Raw genomic sequence first — 12,856 nt, 5'->3', positions numbered from 1 at the left:
AAATATCAAAAACAAAATACAGAATTATGGTGAGCAAAAAAAGTGGTTAAAAAAAAAGAAAGAACTTTACACCTATCAATCATATCAACTGACAACAACACTCATGCAAATGTAACAAAAAACAATCAACTGTGCAAGTGAAACGCACAAGGGCAAAAAGAAAACGTGTGTGTGTGTGTGTGTATACAATACCAAGTGAAAAACATGACAACAATGAATGAAACAACTTTCACCAAGACATCACAAAATAGATGCACCACATATATTACAATCATTGGTCTTTATAGCAAAAGAAAAACAAACAAAACAAAAAACAAAAAAAAACTGCACTTCCAGCTAAATGCACAGTTCAGTTTCTCAAGACACTGTCACTGCATTCAGACAAACCCATATATGCTACACCACATCTGCTAGGCATATGCCTGACCAGCAGCATAACCCAATGCACTTAGTTAGGCCTTGAATGCATGTGTGTGTGTGTGTGTGTGTGTGTGTGTGTGTGTGTGTGTGTGTGTGTGTGTGTGTGTGTGTGTGTGTATTGTTATCTATCAGAGTAGATTTCTTCAACAGAATTTGCCAGAGGACAACACTCTCATTGTCATGGGTTCTTTTTCAGTGTGCCATGTGCGTGCTGCAAATAGGACCTCGGTTTATCGTCTCATATGGATGGCTGTAGATGCTCGGTTTGATTTTCCAGTCAAATTTGTATTTGTATTTGTATTTGTTTTTATCACAACAGATTTCTCTGTGTGAAATTCGGGATGCTCTCCCCAGGGAGAGCGCGTCGCTGCACTACAGCGCCACCCATTTTTTTGTATTTTTTCCTGCGTGCAGTTTTATTTGTTTTTCCTATCGAAGTGGATTTTTCTACAGAATTTTGCCAGGAACAACCCTTTTGATGCCGTGGGTTCTTTTATGTGCGCTAAGTGCATGCTGCACACGGGACCTCAGTTTATCGTCTCATCCGAAGGACTAGTGTCCAGATCACCACTCAAGGTCTAGTGGAGGAGGAGAAAATATCAGCGGCTGAGCCGTGATTCGAACCAGCATGCTCAGATTCTCTCGCTTCCTGGACAAAAGGGCGAGAGCGGGATCAGAACGCAGACCCTATCAGACTTTGTACAGGCAGCTGGATGTCTTAACTCTCTCCATACGAACGGCGAAAAGAGACGACGTTAACAGCGTTTCACCCCAATTACCATCATCAAAATATTGCAAGCGGAAGGCTCTTATACTGAAGACGTGAATGTTGACAAAGAATACCACAATTCTGACGACGGAAGCTAAAGGTTGGGTCATTCAGACACCGACTGGACATCCAAGGGGTCTGTGTAGAGGAGAAGAGAGGACTGGCCGTACTGAGTGAGTTAACCATTCTGCCACCCTTCTCCTTGCACAGTCCATTCAGCAGATATACCATCAACGCCTATTGACCAAGTCATGTCCTCATGATCAAATACTACGCACGTTAAAGACCCTGTAATCCATGTCAGCATTCGGTGGGTTATGGAAACAATAACACACCCAGCATGGACACACCCAAAAATGGAGTATGGCTGCCTATATGGTGGGGTGAAAATGGTCACACACATAAAAGCCCACTCATACATATGAATCAGTGTGGGAGCTGCAGCCCACAAATGAAGAAGAAGAAAGGACACACTGTCAAACAACAGATAATAATGGCGCGGCAAATAAACAAAAACGGTCATACACGTAAAATGTTACATGTCTGTCTGAGTGTGTGTGTGTGTGCACTGAAATCTGATTGAATGACACAGGAAACGAATGATGAGCATCCAGTGGCAGCCATCAGTCAGCTCTACCCAGGTTGGCAGCCTGTGGTGCAAATGACTCTGACCAAGGATAGGCGCTATATAAGTATCCACATCAATCAATCAATAATACCACCAAAGAAATCAGCTGCAGAAACTACACAATATTGTTAACTGCAGAAAGTAGTGCACCACAAAATACCATACAGTTATGAAACAAACAAACAAACAAAAAACATATAAGAATTGCACCTCAACAACACATAATGTATGTCTAGTCAGTTAGATTTTCATGAATGAAAACATCAAGAGAATGATACATGTGTACACGTGTTGACTGGTTTGACATAAAGTCACGAAAAGCAAGAGGACTGTGGCTGAGATAAGCTGTCATGAACTGTCTATGACACATTGAAAGTTATAAAAAAAAAAAAAGAAGAAGAAAGATTTAGACATTTCAGTTTCTAAATAAAAGTACGCTACACAGTATCAGTCATTAACAAAACAACAACAAAAACAACAGAAAATTTACCACACAGCTAGAAATTCTGCAATGGTAATTCTGATTACTGTGATTTAAAATATTTGTTACTTGGTCGTAACCCAAATATATAATAAAACCCAAATATATAGTAATACAAATATATATACAGAGACAGACAGAGAGAGACAGAGGGGGGGAACCAGATGTATGTATGTATGTAATTACGTATGTATACCTGTATGTATGTATATTTATAGGAGGGAAAGAGAGAACAGGAGGCTACAAATAATGTAACAGTAAAGCTGGCAGAAACAATCAGACAGGCAGACAGACAGGCAGACAAAAAGGCAGGCAGACAGACAGACAGACAAAAAGGCAGACAGACAGAGAGACATACAGACAGATACACAGACAGACAGACAGACAGACACACAGGTCGACACAACGTCTGATTTTTGCATTCTTTGTTGGTGGTGCAGCGCGGGCTTTCTTCTCTTGCTCTCGGCACAGCTGGTGAGTGCAGGTGACAAATCACACAGAACATGTTACCTCAGGTGATAATCCTGGTCATAATCCTTGGTGTCACATAATTCTCTGCACTCGCCAACATTGAGAAGAAAAAAAAAATTAAATCGCTGGGGAAACAAGAGTATTTGTAATGTATTTGTAATGTATTTGTATTTCTTTTTATCACAGCAGATTTCTCTGAGTGAAATTCGGGCTGCTCTCCCCAGGGAGAGCGCGTCGCTACACTACAGCGTCATCCATTTTTTGTATTTTTTCCTGCATGCAGTTTTTATTTGTTTTTCCTATCAAAGTGGATTTTTCTACAGAAGTAGAGTTTGTAGGTACCCAGGTGCAGTCTGCTGCATCACTGTCATAACATCAATGATTTGTACCACACAATGACGTGGATTGTGTACAATGAATCAGTAGTAGTACTATTACTATTACTACTACTACTGCTAAATAATAATCATGATAATAATCATGCAGATTGATGCTCACACTTCCCAGGCACAGCACTCATGGCGTTAGCAAACAAAACAAAAAAAGCTGCACACGTAAACACATGCTTAAATCATGTTACAAAGACCCAGTGTGCAGGCTAACATTAACACACATCAAAGAATGAATACGTAAGAACACAGTATCATCATTCACACCAGAGGAGATACACTAGACTGCCAGGTTAAAAAGCTACACAGCTATAGCTACACACTTCATACATTATCAATATAGGATATGTGAAAAACAGTCTGTATGTACACTTCTTTAGACCACTCTTGTCCATGCAGTTAGTCTCAACACACACACACACACACACACACACACAAAGGAATCCAGACAATATACGTTCCACAGGTTATGACATGTAAGGCAATGATCTTAGAATGCCCCTTGACTGCTCCCGATTAGTGAGTACGCTCGTCAGAAAAGGCCTGCCACCTCACTGAGGTAAGACTGAAGTTTTCACGTGTCAGTCGCCACTATGTATTCAGACTTCTTTCTTCCTCTAAGGATTGGATTTACCTTTGATCAGCAAAATCAGATATACCACTGGTAAGTACACACACACACACACACACACACACACACACACACACACACACTCACACACACAGAGTTCTTGCCACACTGATCTCATTTCACAGGTGTGTTAGTGCATGGTGTCCTTGACTATATTGTATTGTACAACTATTTTCTGTCACAACAGATTTCTCTGTGTGAAAATCGCTCTGCTCTCCCCAGGGGGAGTGCATATGCGCGTGGCTACACTGAGTGCGCCACCCTTTTTTTTTCCCCTGCTTTCCTGCTTGCAGTTGTTTGTTTTTTTTTATATTTGATTTCCTATCGAAGTGGATTTTTCTACAGAATTTTGCCAGGGGCAACCCTTTTGTTGCTGTAGGTTCTTTTACGAGCACTAAGTGCATGCTGACACAGGACCTTGGTTTATCACCTCATCCAAATGACTAGCGTCCAGACCACCACTCAAGGTCTAGTGGAGGGGGAGAAAATACTGGCGACTGTGCCGGGGTTTGAACTAGTGCGCTCAGGCTCTCTCGCTTCCTAGGTGGACGCATTACCTCTAGGCCATCACTCCAGATATATGTAAACTTATGAATGTGTACACATATGCATGCATGTGCATGAAAGTGTGTTGGTGTGCATTTGTATATTTGCTCATGTGGGAGTGTGTGTGTGTTGTTGTGTGTGTTTGTGTGTGCTTATGTGTGCCTGTGTGTGTGTGTGGAGTGTGACTGCTATGTACATATGTATACATGTTTGAATTATGTTTAAATGTATGTATGTTTCTGTGTTTTTTAGTTTGTGTGTGTGTGTGTGTGTGTGTGTGTGTGTGTGTGTGTGTGTGTGTGCTTGTCACATTTTGGTGTATTTACATAACATTGATCACATTGATCTCTGATATAATGTGCAAGGTAAAAAAAAAAAACAAAACAAACCCAAAAACGTGTTTTGAACAGCACCCAGGGCAGATTTCTGATTAGTGAGCTATATAAATATCCATTATTACTATCATTATTATCATTATCATTATTATCATCATGACTATTACCATTATCATTATTATCATTATCATCATGTTATCCCTATCATTATTCCACCAAGGTTCAGCATACAACGGTTTAGCTGCGGCTGCATCAACACACATATTACAAGCCGACACGTGAGCGCACGTAACTCTGTGACTCCTGGTTACACGACTCGTGCAGACATGGAGACGTACACACAGACACAGAGACATGCACGACACGACACAGGAAGCATACGCCATGCCACAGAGAGCGCACACACCACGTGTACAGTTTCTTACCATGCCACTCTGCCACCTACAAGGGGATGCAAGACATTGTCTGGGTTATCAAAGTGCTGGTAGAGAACTCTTCTCCACAAACGCATGCACACACACACACTCACAATCACACACACACACGTACATACATATTACACACACAAACACACACACACACACACGTACATACATACACATTACACACATATGCGTACGCTCTCACACACACACACAGGTACACACAAACAACACACACACACACACACACACACACATACAGGTACACTTATCTACGCACACACACACACACACACACACACACACACACACACACACACACACACACACACACACACACACAGGTGCACACAACTACACACACACACACACACACACACACACACACACACACACACACACTCACACACACACACATACATACACATGTACACACATATGCACGCACTCACACACAGGTGCACACAACTACACACACACACACACACACACACACACACACACACACACACACACACACACACACACACACACACACACACACACACACACATGCACAAACGCATGCATGCATGATGGACCAAAGCCTGACTCCAACACACAAACATGCATCACAGGATTCTGTGCTTTCTGCCTATTGCCTCATGAGGTAATCACCGATACTGGAGGAACATGACGTCACAATGTCAACAAACTGTCATCACACGCACGCCTGTGTATGAATTTCAACAGTCCTTGTCACAATCCTTAAGGAACATGACCTCAACATTGCCAACAAACTGTCATCAACACTCATGCCTGCGTTTGAATTTCAACAGTGCTTGTGGCAGCATGAACAACACACAATGAAATGAAACAGTGAAAAATGGATGGATAGATATATAAACAGACATATAAGGAGGTAGACAGACCGACAGACAGACAGACAGACAGATAGATACTAGACAGATAAATGTATGAATGAACAAATGGATGGATGAATGAATGACTAAATAAATAAATAAATGAATTAACAAATAAAAACAATAAAAACACATAGGAAATGATCAAACTGCAAAAAAAAGTCAAAATATGCATAAATGAAAAATATGTAGAAATGCTCCTCAACAATGACGGGTGTAATAGCCAAATGGTTAAAGCCTTGGACTTTCAACCTGAGGGTCCTGGTTTCGAATCACGTTGATGGCGCCTGGTGGGTAATGGGTGGAGATTTTTTCTTCTTCTTCTTCTGCGTTCACTCGTATGCACACGGGTGGGCTTTTACGTGTATGACCGTTTTTACCCCGCCATGTCGGCAGCCATACTCCGTTTTTGGGGGTGTGCATGCTGGGTATGTTCTTGTTTCCATAACCCACCGAACGCTGACATGGATTACAGGATCTTTAACGTGCGTATTTGATCTTCTGCTTGCATATACACACGAAGGGGGTTCAGGCACTAGCAGGTCTGCACAAATGTTGACCTGGGAGATCGTAAAAATCTCCACCCTTTACCCACCAGGCGCCGTCACCGTGATTCGAACCCAGAACCCTCAGATTGACAGTCCAACGCTTTAACCACTCGGCTATTGCGCCCGTCAGGAGATTTTTCCGATCTCCCAGGTAAATATGTGCAGACCTGCTGGTGCCTGAATCCCCTTTGTGTGTATACGCACGCAGAAGATCAAATACGCACGTTAAAGATCCTGAAATCCATGTCAGCGTTTGGTGGATTATGGAAACAAGAACATACCCAGCATGCACATCCCTGAAAGCGGAGTAGGGCTGCCTACATGGAGGGTTAAAAACGGTCATACACATAAAAACCCACTCGCATATATACAAGTGAATGTGGGAGTTGCAGCCCACGAACGCAGAAGATGCTCCTCAACAACAAACCCACCAAACCATCTGCCAATCAATCAGCCTGCTAAATGGTGAATTATTGCTGATCGTAAGAACTGCATTCATAAATGTGAAACCCAATTTTCTTCTTTTTTTTTTCTTTTTTTTTCCCCTGTGTTTAGTCTTTAAGAATTGCACAGACAGACAAATTAACGAACAAACGAATGATCAAAATGAGTACAGAAACAAATGAACGAACGAATGAACAACTGAGTAAGTGAATGCAGGGGACAAATGAGCAAACAAATAAAAGAACGAATGAAGAAATAACAAACGAATGAACAGAGGGAGGAATAAACGAATGCAAAGGGGAGAAAAAAAAAATCACCAATAAACAAATGAAGGACTGGATTGATAGTAAAATAAGCAAACAAACAAACAAACAAGCAAAACTGGGTGAGCGGGTGAGGAGACAGACCCACAGTGACAAACACACCAACCTTCCAGCGTGAGACAAGTGACCTGTGTGCACCACTGAGCCAGTGTGGCAAGGAACTGGAAAAAAAAAAAAAAAAAAAAAGCACACACACTACTCAACCCTGGTGACCAAACTAACTGTTGTCTGTAGAAATTTAAATTGTGTGCATGGCGGGGGGAGGCTGGGGGGGGGGGGGGGGAGCATATGTGTGTGTGTGTGTGTGTGTGTGGGGGTGGGGAAGTGTGGGTGTGGGTATGGGTGTGTGTATGTGTGTGTGTGTAAGAATGTGTGTGTGTGTGCCTCTGTGTGTGTGTGTGTGTGGGTGTGTGTGTGTGCCTCTGTGTGTGTGTGTGTGTGAGTGTGTGTGAGAGACAGTGTGTCTGCCTATGTGTGTGTCTGTGTGTCTGTGTGTGTGAGAGAGAGAGTGTGTCTGCCTGTGTGTGTATGTGTGTGTGTTGCGTGTGTATGTGTGTGTGTGTGTGTGTGTGTGTGTGTGTGTGTGTGTGTGTGTGTGTGTGTGTGTGTGTGTGTGTGTGTGTGTGTGTGTATGTGGTGTGTGTGTGTGTGTGTGTGTGTGAGAGAAAAAATAGAGGTAAATGGATATCTAAAAAAAAAAAACCCCATAAAAAATGGAAAAAAAGATAATAATTATAATGATAATGATAATAATATTATTAATAATAATAATAATAATAATAATGATAATTAATAATAATATTATTATTATCATTATCATTATTATTATCATCATAATAAACAAAAATAAAATAAAAAGACAATAATGATCATAAATGAGCAAATAACTGTAAAGCATACAGCCTACACACACACACACACACACACACACACACACATGCGCAGAGCTCTCCTGATACATGCGTACACTTACATACTCGCGCACGCATACACGCACACAAACACACAGACACACACACACACGCAACAACAGATATCGATCTAAAACCAACCTACCTTCGACGAGATCCGATCATACTTGAGACAGACGTGCTTCCAGAGGGACGGATGTCGGCTGACGCGTTTCCACTCTTTACACACGAGCGCCACTTTGCACAGGGCCCGGGCGTCAAGGTAGGAGAAGACACGGAAAAGGGCGACACGCCTGCGTCTTGCGTCCTCCCGTCTCCGCTCTCTGCTGGCAGCTTCCGCGTCCCCCGAAACACTGGCACTGCTGTCTGCTGACCGGAACGAACAACAATACGAGGATGATGTGTTTCCTGGTGTGACTTGCACACACAGTGTCTATGAGTATACATAAGGTATGATGATGCGTTTCATGGTGTAATTTGTAAGCACAATATCTATGTGTATACATAAGGTATGATGATGATGCGTTTCATGGTGTAATTTGTAAGCACAATATCTATGTGTATACATAAGGTATGATGATGCGTTTCATGGTGTAATTTGTAAGCACAATATATATGTGTATACATAAGGTATGATGATGATGTGTTGCACGGTGTAATTTGTAAGTACTGTATCTATGTGTATTCATATGGAAAATCATTGTTTCATGGTATAACTTGTATGCACAATATCTGTGTGTTTACATAAGGTACATCACTGTTTCATGGTGTAACGTGTACGAACAATATCTACTGTATACATAAGGCATATCGTGACCGTGTATTTTGGTGTACCATGCCTTATCATGTTACTACTGTTTAAATGGAATGAGTTGAGAATGATAACTGATGAGGTCCCGTGTGTTTAACGGAAATCATTATAGTATGGTTTAATGTTCTTTCTCCATTGTGTTGCTCGACTTACATCAAGTAACCAACGAGCAGAATGAAACACTGGCAGTTCTACTAACAATGTGGACAGTTTCAGTTTCTCAATGCACCAGGTTCACATAAATTCACATATACACCTCATCACATTTGCTAAGCAGATGCCTGGCCAGTATGCAGCGTAATCCATAGAGCTCAGTCAGGTCTTGAGCCAAAAAGAAAAAGGAAAAAAGATTAGAATATAATGATAACAATAAATGACTGCATGAAAATGAATAAATAAATAAATAAATAAATAATAATAATAAAATAACAACAACAACCAAAAAAAACCCAATGATAATAACAACAACAATAAATGATAAAAAAAATAACATTACTAATAATAATCATGAAAATAACCATAACATTAATAAACACATTGATTGAATTTCTTTTCGTTTTTTTCTTCTAATTTTCTATAGATAAATAAATACTGGGGAAAATGTGGGGTAAAAACTTTTCTCCTAAATCTTTATAAGTTGTTTATTATTATTATTATTATTATTATTATTATCATTATTTTAACAAAAGGGGTTAAAGGTCTCCTCGCCCTTCACTTCAGTAGGGTCAATCAATTCATCCTCACCGTGTCCAGGGCTTGGCACAGGAACGCAGGCCACAACCCCCTACATGCCCAGCTTTTAACCTTGCCCAACCAAAGTCCGGTAACCCATCCACACCTGGGTGGGGCGAGGAAAATCAGAGTACTGTGCTTTCCCCCAAGGACACAACGCAATGCCGACACAGAGCCTCAAACCTGGATAACTGGCCAACACTGGATCAGAAATCCAATGCCTAACCGATCCTGCCATGGCGCAGACGCCAGCAATGATGAAATGAGTAAACTAAAACATAAAATGGGACGCATGAAATAAAACAGATCTATCTAAAAAAAAAGAACAGGAGATAACAACACAAAATAAAATAAAACAGATAAAATGAAACAAAACAATACAAATTTTCGGAAGAAATATGAAAAAAATCATAACTTAAACGAAGATACAAACATAAATGAAATTTAAAAAAATATATATATATATGATCATACTAAGGGGAGAAAGTAAAAGAGACAAAAATAAAGTAAAACACAAAATAAAACGAAAAAAACCAAACAAACATTTACACTCAAAGTGACACAATCAGGGAATACGGATCTCTTTTGGTCAAGATGGTGTTACTACATATTACATGCACCTTCAACCACTGCTAATTCACCAAGAACAACAACAATTGATAAACACCCCAAAGGGAGTGGGAGGGGGCGGGGTGGGGGATGGAGAGTAGAAATACAGACTGGTGATCACTCCGATCCACACACACAAGGCCTTGAAAGTCTGCCACCTCACAGAAAACCTGCCCCCACCCTGCCCCCTCCCCTTTACCTTCACACGTGTCTGGAGCCGTGCGCTGAGGGCTTTGCTTCCTTCCCCCTGCCTTTCTCATCTTTAATTTCTTCAGCAGTTTCTTGCCGCCCACCTTGCCAGTCACCACCCCCATCCTCAACCCCCCCTGCGCACCACCAAACTTTTCCAAGTCCGACTCCAGATCAAAGTCTGTGCTGTCCTCATCCTCCTTCCCTCGGGGCTGGGGAGGGGGGAGGGAGAGAGGCGGGGACGCACACACGCTCTCATTTTCTGACGACTGCATGGAGGAGTGGGAGTGGGAGGATGAAATCCTGGCTCTGGGCTGGTTGGCTGGTGCTGGTGGTGCCGCCGCAGAGACAAACTGCTGCAGTTCTGCCTCTTCCATGCTGACCGAGACTTGTCGCGTGAGAGAGGTGGTGGTGGTGTTGTTGGAAGGCTGTGGTTTCACAGCAGCTCTCTTCAGGGGTGTGGGTTCTGAGGGTTCTCTGGGTTCTTCGGGTTCCGCGTGTGAGGTGGATTGGTAAGTTCTTGTTGTTTGACAAGGTTTTTGCTCCAGAACAGAGCTTGTTGTCCTGATGACGTTTTCCACAGTCCTCACTGACTCTCCTTGCTTTCCTTTGTGATCAGCACCGTGAAAATCATCTGCATGCTTCTTCCTTCCATCCATTAGTAAGTTTGTGGAATCGGCATCAGGGAACACAGGTTCATTACTGTTGGAGGCAACAGAATTCCCAGCTACTTTCAAAGCCTCTCCAGCTTTCAGAGCAGACAGACAGGCCTTCCTATCACTCATGGCTCCATCCTGTGTGTTGTTAAACGATGTTGTCGCAAGTGCATCATCTTGTGCTTCGCTGTTAGAGGATGTGTTTGACGTTTCTAAAGTTTTGACTGGTGCTTGATTTGTATTTCCTTGAGTCCCTAGTCTGGATGGGATGGAGGCATAGCTGCTGGAGGAGAAGTCCTCCAGACCATCAGACCTTGATAATCCTTCTGGAGTCACCGGTGTAGGGTGGTTCGGCCCAGGTCTGCTTGGTTCAGCATTTGGCTGCCTGCTGACCAGTTTTGTTCCATTTCCAACTCTCTTCCCCTCTGGTGGTTCTGCTTTATGGTTTGCAGCCAGCATGTCTGAAATTGTCACAGACTTCTTGCTGGTTCTGGGGTAAGTCAGGCTCTTCACTCGGTTCTGTACCGCTAATGCTCTTTCCAGCGGCGATTCTGTTTGATGTCGGGGGACCCTTCCATCAGTACCATAAACCAATGTTGTGTTTCGATTTGTCAAGTGACCTCTGTGGGAAATGTTTCCATTCCTGCGCTTTTTATGAAGACCCTTTGATGACTCACTGCCTTCATCTTCCCCTGCAGTTTTCAACAGTCTGTTGATTCGTTCACCCAGCCCCATGTGCTGGTTATCCGCTCTGGGGGAAGTCCTCTGCATGCCAACATCCAGGTCATCAAATGATAGCTGCAACATGGCTTCTTCAGATGCCTGCAACACCTGCTCTTCTGACGGTTTCAGCACTTCATCGTCCGACCTCAGAATTCCCTCCTCCGACATGGGCAGCACGCCCTGTGTGGCTGGCTGCAGGATTCCCTCATCGTCCAGACTGTCGACGTCCTCGTCAGTGTCCTCTGCCCCGTGACCCCCCCGCCGCTGGTTGGCGTGGTGCGAAGACAGCAACACTGAGGTGTCCACGTCGCCTGCTGTCTCTGACCCGTAGGGACTCATCCTGTAGAACTCTGAGGCCTCTGTAGCTTCAGAGTCCCTGGCCTCCCACAGGATGCCGTTCTCATCCACCGACAGCTCTAACCCATCTGTGGAGGAGTCGTCCAGGCATCCATGCAGCTTCCGACGAATCATGTTGTTTGAGTGGCCACTCAACGGTTTCATCAGACCTGTGAGAGAGGAAAAAAGGAAAACAAATGATCACACAAACATAACTAAAACACAACATAAATCTATAACATCTGTGCTCTCTCTCATAAATCTGCATAAGTAAGTCCGTCCCACCCTACTTATGTGTCTGCCTCTAGGTCTCCACCTGATCTCATTCTGTATGATCATCAGCAGATACAGTCAGCCACCATCCTTTCTTTGTTTCTGGACCTTGTTGCTCTTGGAATGCTCTCAGTTTTGTTTTAAATTTAGGAGAGATAGCACTATAGAAATACATTATTATTATTACAATTATTATCATTATTATCATCATCATCATCATCATTATTATTATTATTATTATTATTATTACAAGAACAATAAAATGAGTTTCAGTTTTCAGTAGCTCAAGGAGGCGTCACTGCGTTCG

At 42.5% G+C, this 12,856-nt stretch overlaps 1 protein-coding gene across 1 annotated transcript in view; it reads right to left on the bottom strand.

Annotated features, from left to right (window-relative positions):
• Nucleotides 1-12,856, bottom strand: part of LOC143277172 (uncharacterized) — a 63,775-nt gene that overhangs the window by 18,036 nt on the left and 32,883 nt on the right. Inside the window, exons 9-11 of the mRNA XM_076581938.1 lie at nucleotides 10,572-12,446; nucleotides 8,366-8,586; nucleotides 7,416-7,470 (exon numbers count right to left, since the gene is read on the bottom strand). Of these exons, the coding sequence (XP_076438053.1) occupies nucleotides 7,416-7,470; nucleotides 8,366-8,586; nucleotides 10,572-12,446 (2,151 nt within the window). The remainder of the gene's footprint in view (nucleotides 1-7,415; nucleotides 7,471-8,365; nucleotides 8,587-10,571; nucleotides 12,447-12,856) is intronic.

This window comes from Babylonia areolata, chromosome 2, assembly GCF_041734735.1.
Source record: "Babylonia areolata isolate BAREFJ2019XMU chromosome 2, ASM4173473v1, whole genome shotgun sequence".
Taxonomy (NCBI): domain Eukaryota; kingdom Metazoa; phylum Mollusca; class Gastropoda; order Neogastropoda; family Buccinidae; genus Babylonia; species Babylonia areolata.
The sequence above is the reverse complement of the archived record's forward strand: the minus strand, read 5'-3'. Positions and strand labels throughout refer to the sequence as shown.